This window comes from Ovis aries, chromosome 2 (assembly GCF_016772045.2).
Source record: "Ovis aries strain OAR_USU_Benz2616 breed Rambouillet chromosome 2, ARS-UI_Ramb_v3.0, whole genome shotgun sequence".
Taxonomy (NCBI): Eukaryota; Metazoa; Chordata; class Mammalia; order Artiodactyla; family Bovidae; genus Ovis; species Ovis aries.
In genome coordinates, this window is record NC_056055.1 from 89,190,884 (window position 1) to 89,215,768 (window position 24,885).

General features: G+C 38.2%; 1 protein-coding gene across 3 annotated transcripts in view; it reads left to right on the forward strand.

Annotated features, from left to right (window-relative positions):
* FOCAD (focadhesin) overlaps positions 1–24,885 on the forward strand; it is a 298,144-nt gene that overhangs the window by 91,209 nt on the left and 182,050 nt on the right. For all 3 annotated transcript variants that reach the window (XM_027964571.2, XM_042243479.1, XM_060409523.1), the window contains exons 9-11: positions 4,535–4,622; positions 8,794–8,996; positions 20,778–21,035. In XM_027964571.2, coding sequence (XP_027820372.2) covers positions 4,535–4,622; positions 8,794–8,996; positions 20,778–21,035 — 549 coding nt within the window. The remainder of the gene's footprint in view (positions 1–4,534; positions 4,623–8,793; positions 8,997–20,777; positions 21,036–24,885) is intronic.

Here is a 24,885-nt window from a genome sequence, read left to right on the forward strand (position 1 = left end):
AAATCTGCTGATTGCAATCTCTTGGTGCACTTTGACATGTTTCCCTGTTCATAGGTTGTTCGCTATAGAGGCCTGATCAGATTCAGATTTTTGTTTTATTTTTTTGTTTCCAAGACTACAGGTCATGGTGTGTTCTTTCATCGAGAGGCACATAATATGTGTTGCTCTTCTTTTTATGATGTTGGTATTGGTGCCTAATGGTGCCTTTGATGTTGATGCTGGTGCCTAATTCCAGTAATTCCTTAGAAATTAAAGAAATAATGATCTAATTCTCTTCTTCTTCATTTGTTAGCTGGAATACTTCTCTTAAAAGAAGTAGTTGGTTCCACTTAGTATTTGGTTATCCAGTAGTAGAGTTTATACAGAAAAGTTAGAATACAGGCTTGACTCTTTCCCTTTACTAATTTCTGAAAGTATTCTGAACTTATAGATTTAAACATATTTGATGCATTTCAACTTCTTATAGATAATATCCTTATTAAAATTCACATTGTCCTATTTTTGACTTGAGTCGAATTTAAAAATATTTTTGATTTTAATATAGAATGACAGAATACTTTCATTGAGAATGATGAAATGGTGTCTGTGGGAGAAGGTCTTATTTATGCTGTGTCTTCCATCTGCCCAATATTTTAAAAATTTTAGAAGGAATTAAAAATATGTAGAACTGTTAAAATCCTTATGTTATGAAATTTCCTGTCCCCCAGAATATTTAGCTAAATGTTCAATTCAAATATTACATTAACTTGTCTTTTCCTCTTTGTTCCTTTTCTGTTCTTATATCGGATTTATTTCATTGCACACTGAAAATAGATGTATTTCTTAGGCCCCATTAGTTTCAATGTATTTGGTCTTAGTTGAACCAAATAGGAAAAGGAGTACATCAAGGCTGTATATTGTCACCCTGCTTATTTAACTTATATGCCAAGTACATCATGAGAAACGCTGGGCTGGAAGAAGCACAAGCTGGAATCAAGATTGCCAGGAGAAATCTCAATAACCTCAGATATGCAGATGACACCACCCTTATGGCAGAAAGTGAAGAGGAACTAAAAAGCCCCTTGATGAAAGTGAAAATGGAGAGTGAAAAACTTGGCTTAAAGCTCAAACATTCAGAAAACAAAGATCATGGCATCTGGTCCCATCACTTCATGGGAAGTAGATGGGGAAACAGTTGAAACAGTGTCAGACTTTATTTTTTTGGGCTCCAAAATCACTGCAGATGGTGATTACAGCCATGAAATTAAAAGATGCTTACTCCTTGGAAGGAAAGTTATGACCAACCTGGATAGTATATTCAAAAGCAGAGACAGTACTTTCCCAACAAAGGTCCATCTAGTCAAATCTATGGTTTTTCCAGTGGTCATGTATTGATGTGAGAGTTGGACTGTGAAGAAAGCTGAGCACCGTAGAATTGATGCTTTTGAACTGTGGTGTTGAGAGTCCCTTGAGAGTCTTGAGAGTCCCTTGGACTGCAAGGAGATCCAGCCAGTCCATTCTAAAGGAGATCTGTCCTGGGTGTTCTTTGGAAGGAATGATGCTAAAGCTGAAACTCCAGTACTTTGGCCACCTCATGCGAAGAGTTGACTCATTGGAAAAGGCTCTGATGCTGGGAGGGATTGGGGGCGGGAGGAGAAGGGGATAATAGAGGATGAGATGGCTGGATGGCATCACCGACTCGATGGACGTGAGTTTGAGTGAACTCCGGCAGTTGGTGATGGACAAGGAGATCTGGTATGCTGTGATTCATGGGGTCGCAAAGAGTCAGACACCACTGAGCGGGTGAACTGAACTAAATTGAACTATTTTTAGCTCATTTGAATGATCATAACCTAAGGTGTTTTCCTTTTCAAGCAAAATATATATATTCTTTTCTCTCTTTTTTTTTTGGGTATACCATGCGACTTGTGTGACCTTAGTTCCCTGACCAGTGATTGAACCTATGCCCCCTGCATTGGAAGCACAGAGCCCTAAGCATATGTACTCTTAACAGAAAATATTGTTTGTCGGGAGTGTAGGTAGCTTTCAAAGTGAAGAGTGCTATACGTCCCAGCTTTGGTAAGGCTGGAAACCTATATTCCCTAACACATTGCCATCAGATGACTCAGTACCCCCTACCTTTCTTCACTGTGTGAAGAACTGAGGTTTAAGTTAAACTGAGGTTAAGTTCTCAGATTCCTAGGAAGAATGGTCTGATTGGCCCAGCTTGGGTCAGTCAACTCTGAGCGGAGGGCAGAGAAGGTTGCAGAGCCGTGACACTGGGGGATTGTGTGAGCTGGGCTGTCGTCTTTGTTATGTCTGCTGCAGATACTTACTCTGGTGTGGGCTTTCTCATTCCTTGTTTTTCACTAAACAAAACAACAATAAGGAAAAAAAAAAAATCCAACAACAATGTAAACACTTTTTCATGCTCTGTTGTTCACAGTAGCATCCCCAAGCCCAGCATATGTACTTCCTGCCTGGAACACAGCTGATGCTCAGTGCTATCTTTCGTTTGATTGAGGCCAAAGGACTCCAGGTGTTTGTTGTTATTAAGGCTCCAGCGATATCTGTGGTCCAATATAAAGGTTTCTTTACTTCTTTTCTCCAGTTAGGCTCTTGAATTAGCCTTGGTTCCCCACAAAGTAGACCCTGGCTTTCCCTAAAGGCAAAAAACAAAACCTAGGTTTCCACAAAGGCAAAGGCTTACCATCAGGAGTCCATTTGTGGCTGTGATCTCAGGAAGCAAGTGGGAGAGAGACAGGAAGAGTGAAATACTAAAGGTGGGAGAGGTAGTATTATTATTATCAAGTTGGCCACTACTGTAAGGAGCCAGTTGCTCATCTCATGGAATATGCTAAGAAGTGTTACGGAAGATGTTTCAGAACCTGCCAGAAGGATCCAGAATAAAAGCGGAAGTGTTTATCCCTGGACTTCTCTTAACAACTTGTCAAGGCATGGCCTATGGGGCTTTAACTTCCCTGTACTTTTGGATCTCTCAGTGGCCTGGGGCAGGCAGTATGAGTCACTACAGCTATAGCTGTAGTATTTGAAGGTGTTCATGAGATGTCCAGCACAGGCTTTTATTGAAAGACCTCATTAAATGGTACCATTCTCAGGTGTTCATTAAATCAGTGGAAGTGAAGTGTTAGTCACTCAGTCGTGTCTGACTCTTTGGGACCCCATGGACCCCACCAAGCTCCTCTGTCCGTGGGATTCTCCAGGCAAGAATACTGGAATGGGTAGCCATTCCCTTCTTCAGGGGATCTTTCCAACTCAGAGACAGAACCTGGGTCCCCTGCGTTGCAGGCAGATTCTTTTACCATTTGAGTCACCAGGGAAGCCCTCTAATTACACAAAAAATTTGTGACCTCTCAGAATCATGAACAATTTAAAGTCATCTAGTCTCATCCTCTGCCATTACTTTTCCTTATTTTGGGTGTCTTGATCTCCAGCTCTTTCTCTTCCACCCTCTGTTCTCAACAGGCTAGTCTCATGAGAAGCTACTTGGTGGCCTTTCCGATGATAGCCTGTGTGTTAAAGGCTTTCTTCCATTGGCAGGAGGATTCTTTTTACCACTGAGCCACCAGAGAAGCTGAAGATGTAGATATACATTTATTAATTTGTGCCAGAGTTGATGGCATCTCCAGGATTATAACTCTGGTTGTGTCAGACTAAGTTGATTTCTCTCTAGTGTTTCTTTAACCCACAGTTCTATCTCACATTTCGTTTTTTAATTTTTTGCCTACACTTCTGATTCATGGGAAATTTCTGCTTGTAGAATTGTAGAATTCTACAAAATTTGTTACAGAATTGTAGACACTTGTGTAAATTTCAGAATGAAGTAATTTTAGTAGAGTGTGTTGGACCTTCTTTAGTTCCATAATACATTGTTGTTTTCTTTTCTTTATTTAGAAACCTCAAATGACATCTTATGCCACTTGTATTTTCCTTGTTAGAATTTAATGTACATGTCCTTTTTATCTTTTTTCAAAATTTCATTTATATACTTGGTGAAATTAGTGACTTTAAGTTTCTATGGTTATTGCTTTACTATATTTACATATACTTAGTAAGTTACTGTAATTTAAAAATAATCTCTGCCTTTCTGGTACTAATGTTTCTTTTATTCTAATAACATGATTTATCAAAATTTGTTAAGTGTAATTTATTATGTAAGTTGTATAGATGAGCGATGTCTGTATTACCTAAGAAGACAATTCAGCTACTTTCCAGAAATGAAATATTCTTAAGTATTTCAGGTAGTTTTTATTGGTTTGCAAAGATTGACTGTTTTGAAGACTGCAGGTTTTCTCTCTGAATTAACATGGTTTATAACTTATTGCTCTTTGGCCAGATATGATAACATTTTGAATTTACTGTGACTGCTGTGGCATTCAACAATTCTTCCTTAAATAGAGCAGGCTTACTGTAAGTAATTTTGTACAATAGGTTTATAATAGTTCATGTTAAATATACTTTTCCTAGATACATATGATAAATCAATGGGTCTTGGAAACTTCTTCAGCTCTTTACTTTTCTTCTTTTCCTTTAGGATTTTCCTGTTGAACCGGTCATAATTGGAATAGCTTTGCTACTTCTACAGACTCCAGCAAGTCAACAGAAGCCAATCTTAAGTCTAGGTAAATACAAATACGCTCACAAGAGTATCATCAATTAACACGAGTATTGGCAGGTGTCACTTGAACTACATATTGTACTGTGCTGTAAAGTCCTATATATTGTGAATGTCCGTCCTGGAATTTTTCTGTTTAGTCATTATCAACTAGAGCTTTCTTTTTCTTATCAAGGTGTTTGTGCAAGATTCCAAATACCATAATTTACCAAATATCTCAGCTGTTCATTAGGACATTATGTTCTAAATTATATAGCAGTGACTTTGGTAAATATTTTGAAGGGTGTGTCAGCTCATTCAGTTGTACAGCAAACAGAATCAATAGCATAAAACCCTTGAAGCAGAATAAGTGTTTAGCATTTGAATTTACTTTCAAAATACTATACACCTTTACTATTCAAAACTGGTATCACATTGAACAAGGCTTAATTTATGATTATTTTGTTAACCTACCTAGAACAAATGAAGATAACATTCTTTTGACTGTCCAGTATTGACTTAAAAAAAAGTAAGGAATGGAGCTAAAGGGAGGTAAAAAAATGTTCTGTTTAAGAATAATGTGAGACAATGAGGTACCATCTCATGCCAGTCAGAACGGCTGCTATCAAAAAGTCTACAAATAATAAATGCTGGAGAGGGTATGGAGAAAAGGGAACCCTCTTACATTGTTGGTGGAAATGCAAACTCGTGCAGCCACTATGAAGAACAATGTGAAGATTCATTAAAAAACTGGAAATAGAACTGCCATACGACCCAGCAATCCCACTGCTAGGCATACATGCTGAGGAAACCAGAGTTGAAAGAGACACATGTAACCCAACGTTCATCACAGTATTGTTTACAATAGCCAGGACATGGAAGTAGCCTAGATGTCCACCAGCAGAGGAATGGATAAGAAAGTTGTGGTACATATACACAATGGAGTATTACTCAGCTATTAAAAAGAATACATTTGAATCAGTTCTAATAAGGTAGATGAAACTGGAGCCTATTATATAGAGTGAAGTAAGTCAGAAAGAAAAACACCAATTCAGTATATTAATACCTATATGTGGAATTTAGAAAGATGGTAATGATGGCCCTATATGCGAGACAGCAAAAGAGACACAGATGTAAAGAACAGGCTTTTGGACTCTGTGGGAGAAGGTAAGGGTGGGATGATTTGAGAAAAAACCACTGAAACATGTATATTACCATATGTGAAGTAGATCACCAGTCCAAGGTTGATGCATGAAACAGGGCACTCAAAGCTGGTGCACTGGGACAACCCTGAGGGATGAGATGGGGAGGGATGTGGGGGGGCGTTCAGGATGGGGGACCCTTGTAGACCCATGACTGATTCATGTCAATGTATGGCAAAACCCGCTACATTATGGCAAAGTAATTAGCCTCCAATTAAAATAATTAATTAAAAAAAGAATAATGTGGGAAAGAATCAAGTTTACAGATCAACAAACAAGTCATACCTTTAAACTGTGGCTTTTACATTAATATTGCCTCACTTTACTTGGTCCAATATAATACATGCAGTAATGTAGGATGTTGTCTAATTTGTGATGTGTTTGTTATGATGCCATGATTAGTTGATTCATTCCCACTTTCATTTTTAAAACGTGCTTGAGGTAAATACTGATTGCGTAACTCCTTCTGGGCCTTTTAATCCATGATTTTGAGGATGAATTACTCTTTCATTACAGTGTCTTAGAAATAGCTTTAGCGTATGGAAGGGACCCTTGCCTCTTTTAAGGGCTTTGATTCCTACCCTGCTTTTGCTTATTGGCCCTATTCTCTTTGGACCTTCCTCCCTAGTCTCTTACTAAACTGTTTTTGCCTCCTCCCCTTAAAGAGTATACATGGCATCCTCCTATAGGTATAATTTTTAATCCTGTTACTTATGACAGTCATAGTTTTATTATTTTTAAAAAGCAGCTTTATTGAGGCAAATTTACTTACCATACTGTTTTTAAATGTACAGTAACATGCTTTTAAAAGTAAATTTATGGGACTTCCCTGATTGTACATTGGAAAAGAAGGGGACACGGGTTTGATCCCTGGTCCGGGAAGATTCCATATGCCATGGAGAAACTAAGCCTTGCACCACAACTAATGACCCCATGTGCTACAACTACTGAAGCCTGCAAACTCTAGGGGCCACAACTAGTGAGCCTGTGTGCTGCGACTACTGAAGCTGTCACGACTGGAGCCCGTGCTCCACAAGAGAAGCCACGTCAGTGAGAAGCCCATGCACTGCAGCTCGAGAGTAGCCCTCGCTCGCTGCAAGCAGAGACAAGCCCACACAGCAACAAAGACCCAGCACGGCCAGAAATAGATAAATTTTTTAAAAGTGAATTTACGGAGTTGTGCCGCCAGCTCCACAGTTTAGTGTTAAAACATTTTGCATCAGTCCCTCTCCCCCAAATTTGTTGCACCCATTTACAGTTAATCCTAATTCCCACCCTCAGTCCCAGAAAAACACGAAAGTGCATTCTGTCTCTAAATTTGTCTCTTCTGGATATTTCGTATACATGGGTTTTGGACCAGAAAAAATTTCTGATGCCCTACAGAATCTGCATTCCTAATTCTGAGGCTCCAGTCCTTCATTATAGCTCATGTATGATAGGATAATACAGGATCAAACACTCCAATACTTTTATTGGAGAAAAGCCAAGTTTTCTTTTTGTAAACAAGTGTCTCTGATTTGAAGTTACCTTCAATAGAGTGAATAAACCATACTGAAAACTACTGAGCTAGTATATCATGTTGAAATGTAAACAAAAATATATTGTTTAGTATATTGGGAAAGAATGCTCAAAGCAATAGGATAGCCGGGAGAATATTGATTATTTCAAGTTTTAAAAAATACACAGCACTGATACAATGTTGGGGCTTCTCTGGTGGCTCAGTGGTAAAGAATCCACCTGCAATACAGGTGACGCAAAAGATGCAGGTTCAGTCCCTGGGTTGGGAATATTCCCTGGAGGAGGGCATGGCAACCCACTCCAGTGTTCTTGTATGGAGAATCCCTTGGACAGAGGAGCCTGGCAGGTTACAGTCCATGTGATTGCAGAGAGTCAGACACAACTGAAGCGACTGAGCGTTCATAATACAATGTTATGCTTCTTAATTTCTAACACTGGCTATGATTGTAAATAGCAACTTGTAAAAATGCTTGCAAGAGCCATAGTACAGAATATAGAAATATTTGTATATGAATTTCATATTTTGTTAAATATATTAGATTATTGTAATAACTGACAATTATGAATTACGACTAATATTTAGGCAAAAAAAGTAAATTCGTAGAGTTGGAATAACAAGTGTTTGTATTTCATACCGCATTCAGGTTTGACTTCCAGGTGATTTAAAATACAATACTAGCAATTCATTGACATGATTTAAAGTTCACTGTATTTTTTTTGGTGTAGTGGGGAAGTTAAGTTGATTAATAATCTCACTCTGAAACTTATAAATAACCTCTTTCAGTAAATCAGCATTCATTCAATAACTGTGAAAAAAGTTTATTCTTTAATTCATCCTGTTCATAGTCTAAGGGAGACTACACATATAAGTAAATTATTGTACGTGTGTGTTTTTTTCCATTTTAAAAAACTCGTTTGTAAAAATAGGTTGTATTCCATGGGTTATGGACTTTGAGAATTCGCTGATTTGCTTCTTAGTAATTACTGCTGAAGGTCATCCCCTGCTTCACCTTGTTTACTTTTGCATCTCTTGATACAGTTCTCAGCTGGGCTTGAAAGAGAAATGCACGTGTTGATTTTGTTATCCATAGATCAGGAACTCTGGTCTCTTGGCTCAGTTTGTGAGGGCAGAGGATCTGACAGGGTATAAAGACAAAAGTTGAGTTGAATTTTAAAGAAATTCATATTGACCTAAGGGAAAAAAAAGAGTTGATTTTACTTTTTGGCCTATGATATGAATTTTCTCTAAGAGCATCCTCATGTAAAAACTAAAAAGTTCTGTACATTAACAGCTTATTTTTGCTGAGTTAATTTTTATGTTCTTTTTATTTCTTAAAGGATAAGGTTTATCATCTTAATTGTATGTATGACCCAATTGTAAAGGGGCGAGAAAGCTTTTTGCACATTTCTCTTAAAACAGCATTTTGTTTGACTGTAGTATTAATTTTGAAAACTGTGAATTGTTGTTTGGATGACCAGCTCTGAAGCTCCTTTCTTGTGCTGAGAGTCAGAAGATCCCAAAGTCCTCGTTGCTGCTAGTGATGCCAGTTCTGCAGATACTATCTTCTACTGCCTTGGAAGACTGTATATCCATGGATGAAGAAGGTCCCTCTAGGCAGCAGTTGGCTCTAAACCTTTTAGAAATGGTACAGCAGGAGTGCTACAGAGACGAGCACCAGAAGGTAACCACTTCATCCTTGTTTCTCTTAACATAAAGTTCAATCAGTTATATGGGATTTAAGTCACTGTCGGAAATCTCACTTCCTGATGATATATGTAAGGTAAGGAAGGTAAGGTGACGTCGCTTAGTCGTGTCCAACTCTTTGCAACCCCGTGGACTGTAACCTACTAGGCTTCTCCGTCCATGGGATTCTCCAGGCAAGAATACTGGAGTGGATTGCCATTTCCTTCTCCAGGGGATCTTCCCGACCCAGGGATTGAACCCGGGTCTCTCACATTGGAGGCAGACGCTTTAACCTTTGGGTTTAAATCCTGTCATTGAATTTTACCACTCTATCAGGCACTGGTGTAGATGTTAGTATATTCTTCTGGACTGTGATGGGGAGGGTAGTGCTGCTGTTAAATAAGTGTTGGAAATCTGTCTAATCTTTTTTGCTTGTTGAGTTTCCAGTGTCCATCAGTGGTTAAATGTCCTGAGGAATCCTGCAGAAAAGGAACTAGTTCTAGTTAACTAACCTAGTGCTTCTGCAACACACATGAGCATGGAGCCTTTCTTCCCCCTCTTCATACTGTTAAAGAGTGCAGCATGATTAGACCTGCAACAATCCATGGTGGGGAATTGCAATTGCCTGGAAGTTCTGGGATCTGTAAGAATGAAGACTTGACTTTTGAATATGGCACCTACCACTGTATTCCCTGGCACATAGTTCTTGAGGTCCCTTGTGAGTGTTCCTACTCCCTTCAGCCCGACTGTGACACTCCATTCTGATTCATGCCTACTGGGCTTACCCAATTTGGCTTTGTCAGTCTCACTGGTCCTGTTAGAATAATGGAGAAATATGAGTAATATCTTGTTAGTGGCTGAATTCTAGGCCTACATTCATCATATTTTTTCCCATTTAGGTGCTTGGGTTTTGTTGCTCAGTCGTGTGCGACTCTTTGCGATCCCATGAATCTACAGCACGCCAGGCCTCCCTGTCCATCACCATCTCCCAGAGCTCAATCAGACTCACGTCCATCGAGTCAGTGATGCCATCCAGCCATCTCATCCTCGGTCGTTCCCTTCTTCTCCTGCCCCCAATCCCTCCAAGCATCAAGGTCTTTTCCAATAAGTCAACTCTTCGCATGAGGTGACCAAAGTACTGGAGCTTCAGCTTTAGCATCATTCCTTCCAAAGAAATCCCAGGGTTGATCTCCTTCAGAATGGACTTGTTGGATCTCCTTGCAGTCCAAGGGACTCTCAACACCACAGTTCAAAAGCATCAATTCTTCGGCGCTCAGCCTTCTTCACAGTCCAAATCTCACATCTATACATGACCACAGGAAAAACCATAGCCTTGACTAGACGGACCTTAGTTGGCAAAGTAATGTCTCTGCTTTTGAATATACTGTCTAGGTTGGTCATAACTTTTCTTCCAAGGAGTAAGCATCTTTTAATTTCATGGCTGCAGTCACCATCTGCAGTGATTTTGAAGCCCCCAAAAATTAAGTCTGACACTATTTCCACTGTTTCCCCATCTATTTCCCATGAAGTGATGGGACTGGATGCCATGATCTTCATTTTCTGAATGTTGAGCTTTAAGCCAAGTTTTTCACTCTCCTCTTTCACTTTCCTCAAGAGGCTTTTTAGCTCCTCTTCACTTTCTCCCATACGGGTGGTGTCATCTGCATATTTGAGGTTATTGAGATTTCTCCTGGCAACCTTGATTCCAGCTTGTGCTTCTTCCAGTCCAGCATTTCTCATGATGTACTCTGCATATAAGTTAAATAAGCAGGGTGACAATATACAGCCTTGACATACTCCTTTTCCTGTTTGGAACCGGTCTGTTGTTCCATGTCCAGTTCTAACTGTTGCTTCCTGACCTGCATACAGATTTCTCAAGAGGCAGGTTAGGTAGTCTGGTATTCCCATCTCTTCCAGAATTTTCCACAGTTTATTGTGATCCACACAGTCAAAGGCTTTGGCATAGTCAATAAAGCAGAAATAGATGTTTTCCTGGAACTCTCTTGCTTTTTCCATGATCCAGTGGATGTTGGCAATTTGATCTCTGGTTCCTCTGCCTTTTCTAAAACCAGCATGAACATCAGGGAGTTCACGGTTCACGTATTGCTGAAGCCTGGCTTGGAGAATTTTGAGCATTACTTTACTAGCGTGTGAGATGAGTGCAATTGTTCGGTAGTTTGAGCATTCTTTGGCATTGCCTTTCTTTGGGATTGGAATGAAAACTGACCTTTTCCAGTCCTGTGGCCACTGCTGAGTTTTCCCAATTTGCTGGCATATTGAGTGCAGCACTTTCACAGCATCATCTTTCAGGATTTGAAACAGCTCAACTGGAATTCCATCACCTCCAGTAGCTTTGTTCATAGTGATGCTTTCTAAGTCCCACTTGACTTCACATTTCAAGATGTCTGGCTCTAGATTAGTGATCACATCATCATGATTATCTGGGTCGTGAAGATCTTTTTGTACAGTTCTTCTGTGTATTCTTGCCACCTCTTCTTAATATCTTCTGCTTCTGTTAGATGCATACCATTTCTGTCCTTTATCGAGCCCATCTTTGCATGAAATGTTCCCTTAGTATCTCTAATTTTCTTGAAGCGATCTCTAGTCTTTCCCATTCTGTTGTTTTCCTCTATTTCTTTGTATTGATCACTGAAGAAGGCTTTCTTATCTCTCCTTGCTATTCTTTGGAACACTGCATTCAGATGCTTATATCTTTCCTTTTCTCCTTTGCTTTTCGCCTCTCTTCTTTTCACAGCTATTTGTAAGGCCTCCCCAGACAGCCATTTTGCTTTTTTTGCATTTCTTTTCCATGGGGATGGTCTTGATCCCTGTCTCCTGTACAGTGTCACCAACCTCATTCCATAGTTCATCAGGCACTCTATCTATCAGATCTAGTCCCTTAAATCTATTTCTCACTTCCACTGTATAATCATAAGGGATTTGATTTAGGTCATACCTGAATGGTCTAGCGGTTTTCCCTGTTTTCTTCAATTTGAGTCTTAATTGGGTAATAAGGAGTTCATGATCTGAGCCACAGTCAGCTCCTGGTCTTGTTTTTGTTGACTGTATAGAGCTTCTCCATCTTTGGCTGCAAAGAATATAATCAATCTGATTTCGGTGCTGACCATCTGGTGATGTCCATGTGTAGAGTCTTCTCTTGTGTTGTTGGAGGAGGGTGTTTGCTATGACCAGTGCATTTTCTTGGCAAACCTCTATTAGTCTTTGCCCTGCTTCATTCCACATTCCAAGGCCAAATTTGCCTGTTACTCCAGGTGTTTCTTGACTTCCTACTTTTGCATTCCAGTCCCCTATACTGAAAAGGACATCTTTTTTGGGTGTTAATTCTAAAAGGTCTTGTAGGTCTTCATAAAACCGTTCGATGTCAGTTTCTTCAGCGTTACTGGTTGGGGCATAGACTTGGATAACTGTGATATTGAATGGTTTGCCTTGGAGACGAACAGAGATCATTCTGTTGTTTTTGAGAGTGCATCCAAGTACTGCGTTTCAGACTCTTTTGTTGATCATGATGGCTACTCCATTTCTTCTGAGGGATTCCTGCCCACAGTAGTAGATATAATGGCTTGGGTTTTACCTTTAGTAAAATGTGGTGTGTGCATGCTAAGTCACTTCAGTCATGTCCAGCTCTGTGCAACCTTATGAACTATAGCTTGCCAGGCTCCTCAGTCCATGGGATTCTCCAGGCAATAATATTGGATTGGTTTGCTGTGCCCTCCTCTAGGGGATCTTCCTGACCCAGGAATCAGACCCCCATCTTTTACACCTATCTGCTTTGGCATGCAGGTTCTTTCCACTAGTGCCACCAGCGAAGCCCAGTAAAATGTGATAGTGCTTCCCGACTATAAAGGGTTAAAGATGGTAAAACTGGTGAAGCATCTTAAGTTTCCAGACACCAAAGACATTACATAAATGGAAGCAAGTGCCTTAATTGTTTTGTTTGCAAAAGTAGAGATACCACTAATAACGTATTGTTAAATGTTCTAGCAGCAGAAATCCAGGCATTGTTGGGGATTCTTGGTTCTGTTCCCTGTTTGATCATTTAGCACAAACTAGCCTGCAGGCATATTGAAATAATGCTGCAGCCTCCTCAATTCTAATTGTTTGACTAAACCATAAAACTTGAAATAGGTAATTGATTTGCATTAAAAGAAGAGTTCTTAACATCTGCTCTGATAGGATGACAAACTGTGACCCCAAATTTCTAATAGCCTTTTACCTCCCCTTTTAGTTTGCCCATATAGAACACAAATTGGATTCTGAATGGGGGTGGGGACAGGGTACTATGTCTGAGAGTTCTGTTCGTTTAAATCATGAGTGATATTTACTGAGGATCACCCTAAATCTAATGTGTAAGTACTCAGCTTACTATTTGCTCAGGTGTGTGTGAATCTTATTCATCAGCACTGCATGGTGGATTTTCTCTTTAGCAGCTGGTGAAGAGGGAGGAGGAAGGAATACTATTAGGGTGTAAATGTCCTCCTGATGATAGTGTGCTGCTGTATTGAGGCTTTCAGTGGATATATGATCTCCTTTTTGAAAAATTTAAGACACAGTTTACTGTTGGCTTTTCTCCTACACCTGGCCAGACCCTATATTCCAAACATACCTATAAATTTAGCCTGCCCCAGACTCCCAGTTCTCCTCCTGAATCTTTGCTTTAGCACATAATGCTCTTTTGTCTCCTTTGCCTGAACTACTCATTCTTCAAGACCCAGCCAAGCGTTTTCAGCCTCCCTGAGTCAGAATTTATTACTCTCTCTCCTTTGCATCCCAACACTTTCAGCATTAGTGGATTGTGTTGTCTGGCTTAATTCAAGGGGTACATGTTTGTACCTCCAGCTGTGCCGTGAGCTCACTGAGGGAAGGAATCTTGGCCTTTTTCACAATTTGCCTTTACTTTTTGAGCACATTAATATTTAATTTGCAACAATTGTTGAACTTTTGATGTTTTTTCCACCCTAGGTGTTTCTGCACTATCTTTTTCAGCTGATCATGAATGGGAAAATTAAAAACACTTTAGCAGTGGTAAAACTGAATATTTTCCACATATTCAAAGAAATAGATAACACCCTAGCTTATTAATTTGTCTTTGCATCCTCCCACACCTGACCTATTGTTTACTACGTAGTAGACAGTCAAGAAATTTCTGTTCAGTGAGGAATGTATGCTTCTGATACAAATACAGATCATTTTACCCTCTTGATTTATTTCAGAAAGACTATTTAGAATCACAGAATTTTATTGTTTATATTTTTTATTATTTCATTTTAAATTGGTGATTCTGACTTGAGTATTTGGCTTAGAATTAAAGCGTTTCTTCAGAAGTATAATTCTTCTGATAATTAAATCCAAGGGTAAATATTACTGTTCCATGCAGTTCTCTGTTCCCTGTCCATTTCTTTTTTTTTTTTTTCCTTTGTTTTTTGGCTATGCTGTGTGCCATTGGAATCTTAGCTCCCTCACCAGAGATTGACCCACACCCTGACCTGTGAAAGTAGAATCCTAACCACTGGACTGCCAGGGAATTCCCTGTCTGATTCTGAAGTGTTGATAACAATGAAATAAAACACATTTTAACTTTTCTCAGTTTCTAAGAATTAAAACGTAAAATATCAAAGCAGCCATTCATCTTTTTAAAAGATTAGCATAATCTTCGGAGAGGGCAGTGGCACCCTACTCCAATACTCTTGCCTGGGAAATCCCAGGGACGGAGGAGCCTGGTAGGCTACAGTCCATGGGGCTGCTATGGACACGACTGAGCGACTTCACTTTCACTTTTCACTTTCATGCACTGGAGAAGGAAATGGCAACCCACTCCAGTGTTCTTGCCTGGAGAATCCCAGGGACAGAGGAGCCTGGTGGGCTGCTGTCTATAGGGTCGCACAGAGTTGGACATGACTGATACAACTTAGCAGCAGCAGCAGCAGCAGCAGCAGCAGCAGCAGCATAATCTTATAAACTTTCATTTGTTTATTTATCGTGTAAGATAAACAGGATCCTTTTTATTAGACTATGACAGGTGATGTCTAAAACCTATTTGTGTTCTCTTGGGTGAAAAAACATCAAATACTAGTCACAGCTCTAAAGTCCTTAAAATTTTGCTGCCCCTACCCCAGAAAATGGAGGGGGTGGTGGTAGTGAGAAGAAAGCACCAGGGTATGAGTCAGGGTCTAGTTAGGAGAGAGAAACCACACTGATAATTTAAATAAAGAGAAACTTAATACAGAAATTGTTAACTAGTAAAAGGTGTTTAATTACTGAAAGCAGTAATGAGGCTCGAAGGAATATTGCCATAATAAATGTCGAGAGCAGCTTTTACTTCTGAGACTGAGGCAGGGGACACCCAAAGAATGAACCAAATGGAACTCTCCACTCAAGGCTAAGGTCACAGCTTGGTGGGAAGATCGTAGCCAAGACCTGCTAGCTGGAGAAGTGTGTGGGGTGTCACAGGCCAGAGCTGGCCCAGATGAAGCCGTCTGCTGGAGTCTCTTGCATGCCCCTGGCAGCCAGGGATGGGTGAAATAAAGCAAGAAAGAGACTTAATAGTCAAATTCCTGCAGTTGTATAGGGCAAGATTCATCTTTGGAGAAGTATTTTAGTCAACAGAAAGATTTAGAAAAGGTATGACTGAGGTAGGATTTGTCATACATTTATTAATTGGTATTTATGGATAAAGTACTTTATTCAAACTTAAAGCAGTGTGAGCTTTATTACCTTTTAATAAAGCAGTACTAAGTAGGTTTCATTCATTGTCTCTTTGAAGTAGTATATAGTAAGCAGAAAGTATTTTGAGTATTTGTCTCTTAAAAAATCAAAATTTATAATATATTGTTGTCCTATTTATAGCTAAAGTTAAGATTTATTGAGTACATGCTCTATTTAAGAAGTTATGTGGATCAACTCTTTTCTCACAATAACTTTGAAATAGTTTTGTTTTGCCGTTTCCACATGTGTGGCCTTGGACTAATGGTTGAAGCCCTCCGGGCCCTGGCCAAATGGGCAACAAAGCCCCGCTTCATGTGGTTGTTTATTAAGCATGTCTTATGTTCAGGCTCCATTCTAAGTGCTTTGCCATGTATTAAGTCATTTGATTTTATCCCAAACTCTTTGAAGTAGGTATTATTATTGGTCTAATTTTATCCAAGAGTTAACTGAAATATAGAGAAGATGACTTGCCAAGGGTCATGCAGTGAGAGTCTGATTATTTTTTAAAATAGATTTGTTGAGATAAAATTCACATACATACATTTTACTCATTTAAAGTTCACAACTCAGTGGCTTTTTGTATGTTTGCAGAGTTGTATATACAATACCACAGTCAATTTTAGAATACTTTTATTACTCCAAAAAAGAAACCTACCCCCAAATGATATTCCATTGTATGAAGCTACCTCATTTTATTTTTTCATTCATCTATTGAACATTTGGGTTTTAATCTTTTAAAAAAATTTTGGTTATTGTGAATAATGCTGTTGTGAATACTCCTGTACAACTTTTTGTGTGGACATAGATTTTCATTTTTTCTTGGGTAGATAACCCTAGGAGTGAAATTGCTAGATCATATGGTAACCATGTGTTTGATCATCTGAGGAGCCGTGAGACTTTTCCAAAGGGACTGTATCATTTTACATTCCCATTAGCAGTGTGTGAAGGTGCCAGTTTCTCTATATACTTGCCAACACTTGTTACTGACTGTCATTTTATTACAACCATACTGGTGGTTGTGAAGGGCTTCCCTGGTGGCTCAGATGGTAAAGGATCTGCCTGCAATGCTGGAGACCCAGGTTTGATCCCTGGGTCAGGAAGATCCCCTGGAGAAGGGAATGGCAACCCACTCGAGTATTCTTGCCTGACGAATTCCATGGACAGAGCAGCTTGATGGGGTGATAAACCCGATGGGGAGTCCATGGGGTCACAAAGAGTCAGACATGACTGAGCAACTAACACAGGAGTGGTTATGAAGTGCTATTTCATTGTGGTTTTGATTTGCACTTCCGAAATTATGGAGGTTAATTAACTTCCCCCTCATTACACAGGTAGTGGATGTAGGATTGAGATTCAGGTTTTGTCTGTTTGACAAATAGAGTTTAGATTTGCCTATACTCTATTGCTGCCACTTTGATTGTATTAACAGCAATTTATCATCTTTGTGCTGAACTTGGGAGTTAATAACAGTATTTCAGATTTACAGGAAAACAGTAAATCAATAGTAAATTGAAGTAAACTGGTTTCTTAAAAGCTTTTGATTGGAAGTTAATAGGAATTAGATCTTGTGCTTCTACCATTGTCTTCTTAGTAACATGGATACAGAGAATGGTGTTTTGTCTTTTGGTGGTAATTAACCACTACCAAGCCTTTCAACTCTTGATTAGATTCTTCATAGATGTATAGAACAGAAGGACACTCTTAAGGCTTTATCTATTCCAGTCTTCTGTTTCCGGTCTGGTGAGTAATTAAATCCCTTGTTGCACAGACCTGAGCTACTTTTAAGTGTCTCTAGGTTTGTTCCACACTCCCTCTCCTGATCAAATCCTGGCCTCACTTTTGTTAAGCCTGTTTTAGTCCACATTATAGATAATTGTTATTCTTTTAAGTTAATGAAAATCTATATTGTTCACCTGCATTCACAAGTTCTTTTTCAGTCCTCTTTAGACAAAGAAGTATAAGCAGATGTTACTAGTATTTAGCGTACCTGAACCTTTTTATTAAAGTTTTTTAAAAAGTAAAGATTTGCAGCTGTTTTACATATGTAGAAGATGTTGTGCAACCATTTCATCTTCACTTAAATGTTACTTTTCTATTGTTTCTTCTCTTTTTTATTGAGATATAATTCATTTAACATAAGCCTGTCTTTTATCTTTAAACACCTACTTTCTCCTCTAAAACTCAGGGCCTACCAGCACTCCACGGGGCCAGGATTTGGTGGCTGGTGCTGAGAGAAAAACCTCGGTGGCACCTTTGCCCTGGGATCATGCCTGTGGCAGCTGTCGCTCAGTGGGACAGGGAGACCATTCTGTGATCTCTTAGTCAACGTCATGCCTTTTTCCTGTGACTCTAACCTTAGGCAAAAAGACGAAAAACAGAGGCTAAACCTGGACTAATACTTTAAGCACAGTAGGATTACTTTTCTGTTTTAATATGTTTACTCTGTAATATCGCTGCTGTCTAGTCAATTTATGGTTCACGGTGATTTCCAATCATTTTCTTTTATAATCATATCCAGCAATTTTATTTTTCTCTCCTGAAGATGACAAGGATAATATTTTCCTTTATTTTGCAACTTTAGGCACTATGCTAGGTGCTTTGTAGATACTATTTCTTTATCAACCTCAATAATTTTGGCAGGGAGGTAGGCATTACTTCCATTTTATAGATGAGGAAAGTAAAGCTCAGAGAAATTGTGCACCAGTTTTTAATAACTGTCTAATAACTGTCATGGCTGTGCTAAAGTCCTGGTCTTTTAAATCTGAAGTCCAACGCTGTTTGTCATTAGACTAAAGAACTTGACTCTAGTCTTTAATGAATTTCACTTTCTTCGGAAAAAAATTCTTAGCGAGACAAGACTATAATAAATAGAGTATTTTAATACATTGAAATGGTTCAAGAGTCATAAATGATATACAATGAGCAGTCTCTTTCTCACCTTTGATTCTGGTTGTCCGATTTCCACACTCTCAAAATGAAGAAGATGAAGATTAGTAGTTATTAATTTCTTCTGTTTGTCTAAATGCTTTTGTGTGTGTGTGCGAGTCCATGTGAGTCTCTAATAACAAATCAGATTTCTGATTTGTCTTGTCACACTCCAAATGTGTGTGTGTGTGTTTGTACATATTTATGCAGATACAAATATATAGTCCCTATGCGTCCCTTTAAAATAATCTCAGCATTTCAGGCACACTGTATGTATCTTGTATTTTCCTGTGTGAGATCTTTCCATATCAGAAAAGATAAAGCTTCCTCATATGTTTTTATAGTGGCATTTATTTTCAAATAAAGGTGATCTTCATTCTTAAGCATATACTTTAAATAACTGAACATCTATGTCCTCACAAAATCTTTTATAGTAATATTCATAGCAACATTATTTGTCATAGCCAAAAAGTGGGAAAAAACAAAACAAAATATATATCCATACAGTGGGATATTATTTGATAAAGAAAAGAAACGAAGCATTGATAGATACCAGTCAGCCACAACATGGATGAACCTTGAAAAAGTTTTATTTTATATGAAATAAAAGAAGCTAGTTACTAAAGACCACATATTGTGTGGTTCCTATTATATGAAATAAACAAAATAACAGATTAATGGTTGCCAGGGCTTGGGGATCAGAGGGAATAAAGAAGGACTTTTAATGGACATTGGAGAAGGAAATGGCAACTCACTCCAGTATTCTTGCCTGGAGAATCCCATGGACAGAGGAGCCTGGTGGCTACAGTCCATGGGGTCACAAAGAGTCAGACACAACTGAGTGACTTACACTTTAATGGGCATGGAGTTTCCTTTTGGGGTGTAGAAAAATGTTCTAAAATTAGCTGGTGATGATGGTTATACAACTTTATGAATTACTAAAATCCTCTGAGTTATTAACTTTAAAAGCCTAGATCTAATGATATGTGAATTATATCTCAATAAAGTTATTAAAAAGTTTCATAAGGCTTAACTTTTACTTCTCATCCTTTCAGTTGTTACCTTTATTCATGTAAGTGAGTCTCTAATAATAGGACAGTGATACTCTAGAGATTTCTAATTTGTCTCATCACATTCTAAATGAATTATTTTTTGAACAGGCAATATCTAATTCCTCTTTAGTATCTGTGGCTTCTTCTGGGCTGTTTGGGCATGCCACTCACAATGGCAGAATTCTATCCAGTCTCTGACCCTGATTGTACCACTTGACTTCCACGAGGAGCCATTGCTCAGACTGACTTAAGCATAACGTCTTCTTTGGGTATCATTTCAATTTAGAGCTGTCAGGCTGCTGCTTCTTGCAGGAGTTACCTACAAACTATTAATGAATTTCCAGACTCCAGCTGAACCAACTCTGTTACTATCAACATACTATTACAAGAATGAATTGTCCTCAGTCCAAATCTGCCATCTGCCCTGAGCTGCCTCTTACTGGGGCTTGGGACTGGGCAAATACAGTGTTGTTGCTGTTGTTTTTTCTATCTTCATTCTCACTGGTAAATACCTCTTATGTAATAATGGCGTTTTCCAAACTCTGTGGCCTCTGGATTTTGTATATTGATCCTGCCCCCTTTTTTTCTCTGCCCTGCTCAGTCACTCAGTTGTGTCCAAGTCTTTGTGGCCCCATGGACTGCAGCCCATCAGGCTCTTCTGCCCATGGAACTCTCCAGGCAAGAACACTGGAATGGGTTATCATTTCCTACTCCAGGGGATCTTCTCAACCCAGGGATTGACCCTGTGTCCGTTGCATTTCCTGCATTGGCGGGCAGGTTCTTTACCACTAGCGCTGCCTGGGAAGCCCCAACAGGGAGCGAATGGTAAACATGAGGATAATTTTTAATAAAACTGTTCTCGGGTTCCTATCTGGCAACTCTTTTCTTCTTGTGTAATCCTATTGGCTCCGATATGTGCAGAGAGGTTTGAGTCAGGAATTGAAAATTTTGTATTCACTTTGTTGGAAGGATCGATTTTCTTCTATTTCTTGAAATATAAAGAATAAATGAATGTCAGAAATATATTTCTGACAGATTTACCTCATTTATTCATACTTTTTTGTGTGTTTATTTTTCAGCTCTCCTACAAGCTTGCGTTCCCCATAACCAGCATGTATGGTTCAATATTTACAGCCTGGAGGATCCTTGAAGTAATGAGAGAAGAGTCTGCGGCAAGTGACTGGCTGGCTTCCGTGGAGTCACTGCTCCCTATAACCACAGTGATCCCTGCTCATGTCTTTCTTCTGCTGGCTTACCTCCTTGTTGAAGATAAGGGACGAAATCTTCACCAAATACTGAAGGTCACTACAGAATTAGCCCAGGCCGATTCCTCTCAGGTAAAGCGAGAAAATAATAGAACAGTAAGGAGGGAAAAGATTGACATTGGAATCGAAAATTATTCTTTCTTTGTGGATGATTTTTATCAGTTTTAAAGTACAGTTTTCTTTTTCCTTTGCTATCTTTATTTTCCCATTTTTTTCCCCTCCTTCCTCTGAGTTGATGTATGTTTAGTGATGCGAATATTTTCTTTAGTGAAAGCACTTCAAGTGAGAATCTACACAGGATGCTAATCTGCTGTTTTTGTTATTGGTGGATTTGCTAATTTTTTTTAACATTTTCATTAACTCTTGCACCCTATTCCAAGATGCATGGCCCTTGGTTCTAATATCAATCTTTTAAGGTGGAAAAATTAATTAATTCAGAATAAATGTGTCTATATAATAGGCATTAATCTCTTTTTAACTTCTTGGAATTTAATCCTATTTTTATTCAGCCATTTAATAAGCAAAAAAAAAAAAAAAAATACTGGGTCCTTGCTATATATGGTACTGATCAACATGCTGGAATGTGAAGACAAAGAGTCATTTTTTCTATCTGTACAGTTCTTAGAATATAATAAAGACGTCAGACATTATTAATAAAGTCCCTCCTCCCCCTTTTAATGAACCATATATTTAGCATGGGCATCTGTAATTTTTTTCCATTGGGTCGAGTGTCTAAAATGTATTTCCTGTGAAGGGAAGGATTTCATAACCAAGTAGGTATGGTGTTTTTATTATCTTCTTTATCTTAGTGCCTGTGCTTGTATTCCTTTTTAAGCATGGTATGGAAAAAGTCCATCTCTTTAAGGAAAGTTATATGTTCCTTTTGGAACACAATTTGATGGTAAAGGTGGGATAAGTGAGTTTCTTTAAGATGTGAAGTTAGTGTATGGGGAATTCTTTTTTGTCCCCAACTTGTCGCACTAATTCCCTTTCGTCAAGTAAACAACTGCTGATATGTAACAGAAGTTTTCCCTCTGACTAGACCTTTTCTGGTCTGATTCTGCAAGTGGATCCGTAATGTACTCAAAGCACCTCTGTCTTACGGTGTATGAGTAATGTGAGTCATTTCAGCCTGCTTCCTGCTTTATCTCTCTTCACCTTCTGTAACAATCCTGATTCTACTGGATGCTTTTTTCACTGTTGACACCTTGTTGGATAATCTCTTTAGGATAGTAAATGCACAAATAATGCCTAGAGATAATCTGAGGAAGTCATTCAGTAGGTTACCTGACCTATGTTTGCCACTGGTATAAAACATATGTTGTATCAATATGTGTATTGATACTCAGGAAATACATTTAGTCTTTGAAGTTTTAGTGTGATCCAGTATTCTTATAGACATTTTTCATGTGTACCATGAAATGGAAATGGTTAGGAAGCACTGGAGTGACCATACAGGTTCATTTATTTATTCAATAAAAGTCCTTTAAGAAGCAGTGCTATTAACATAAATTAAAGTAAATATAATGCTCCTATTGATAATTTCTTAGAAGTTTTGAAAGAAATGAGAAAAAAAGGTGTAATTTTGCTTGTTAAGGTGAATGGTGAGGTAAAATGTTTAAATATAGTTACCCAAATTCATGCAGCAGCAAAGGCAATGTAGTTAATTAATAAGAACATACAAGTGGAGTTAAAGTCTTTTGAAAAGTATAAAAGAAGACTAGAAGTGGGAGATAGTGTTCTTTTCTTCTCTTTTCGTTATGAAATAACCATATCATATCATTTCTCTGGTCTTTATAAATAGAAGGAAAAGCAGCCAAAAGGTTAAGAATGAGTATTTTGAAAGCATGGGTGTACCTAACACTGATTCTTGTTGATGTATGACAGAAAACCACAAATACTGTAAAGCAATTACCCTTCAATTAAAAAAACAACCCCCCCCCCCCCCCCGCCAAACACATAAAAAGAATGAAAAAGAAAAAACAAGTTCTCTAATTGTGAATAACTGCTTGAAGTAGATTCAAATGGATGCATTAGGGTCACGATCTCTTATTGGAGGAGTATTTTCTACTTCTTTCATGAAGTTGACATGACTACATGACGTGTATTCTTATTTCACGTGTGTTTGATGTTTCTTACTTTATAAAAAGATAGTGTTGTATTTTAGCAATCATTGGCTCAAATTCATGGGGGAGTAGATAAATACTAAAGAAAAGTCTTAGCCTACTAGTAAGCAGATGCTAAGTTAATAGGTAGGTAAAAGTAAGAATTTAAAGGCTATCTTCTACCTCTATATGGGCTTATCTTGGTGGCTCAGATTGTGGAGAATCTGCCTGCAATACAGGAGACCTGGATTTGATCTCTTGATCAGGAGCTCCTCTAGAGAAAGGATAACCTCTTCGTAGAGTTTACTGGCGAACAGTATGCTTATCTAAGTATTGTGTTTGTATAACACCATAATTTATTATAAGAATCCTACTGTAAAATCTTGTGAAAGAAAATCTTTTAAAAGTTTGAAAGATATGCCAGGTTTGAAGTATATTTGGTATGATGGTTATTATTTATTATGAGACTAATGGAAATTATTTTTGATAGTACTTATCAATGCAAGTTATCAATATCAACTAATAATTTTAGAGTTAATAATGATGAGAAAATATACCTTTTTAAAAGTGTAATTTTTTAAACTTAGATTTATTAAGGAAAAATTTACATACATTAAATTCACTCTTTCTAAGATTACAGTTTGGTGAGTTCTGACAGTTATATACAATCACATAATCACCACCATAATCAAATAGAACGTTTTTATTTGAATCAGTCCAAAAAGTTATTTGTTTTATGCATGGGTATTCAATGATTTCAGTAGCATTTGTTGAAAAGACTATCTTTCTTCCATTGAGTTACCTTTTGTTGAAAATCAGGTATTCACATCTTTGCTGAAAATCAAGTGTTCGTTTAATATTATATCTGGATTGTCTCACTTTTTGTAATGTTAAGATTGATCAGTGCATTCACATTCTATAAGCCTGATTCTCATAGTTCCTTATTAATTAGTCACCTGATGATTTTATTTTATTTTTAAATTAATTTATTTTAATTGGAGGATAATTACTTTACAATATCATGATGGTTTTTACCATATATCGACATGAATCAGCCACAGGTGCACACGTGTCCCCCATCCTGAACCCCCTTCCCACAGCCCTCCCCACCCCATCTCTCTGGATTGCCCCAGAGCATGGGCTTTGAGTCCCCTGCTTCATGTGTCGAACTTGCACTGGTCATCTATAAAAAAGTGATTATTATTCTTATCATGCACACTGATGGATCCCCTTCCCCCCTGAGTTTTCATCCTCCATCCCTCCTCACCTGGTTCCCCTGTGGCATGCATTTTCCACTGGGTTTAATACATTTATGGCTGTGGAAGTCTAATGGAGCTAGATAGTCTGAAGGAAACTTGGCCTTTTGAGTACCATTTTAGTTAACTGGATACAGATGACGATGTTAAGATAACTAGATAGTTACTCAAGGCTACGGCAATAAATCAACACTTTAAAAAAAAAGTAAGAAATGTTTTTCCTCCATGTCTAGAAATGCTGTCAGCAGTTACTAATAATCCATATAGTTCTCTTACCCAGACATCATGAGACATAATTTGCAGAAGATATAAGCTCAGGCCAGGTGGTGCTCAGTAAAAATTAAGTGCCTTTTATATTCTTGGAAGGAATATCTTAGAGTGTTCTGGGGAAAGATCCAAGAATAAGCATTCTCTGTGAATTCCCATGGAGGTCTTGAAAGTTTTAAACACATTGATTTAGTTTAGAGGAAGATTTTCATATCTTAGTCTGTGCTTATAATATATGGGAATGCCATCTAATTCCTAAATTAGTGTTTTTTCTGGAAATTGCAGTTGATAGAT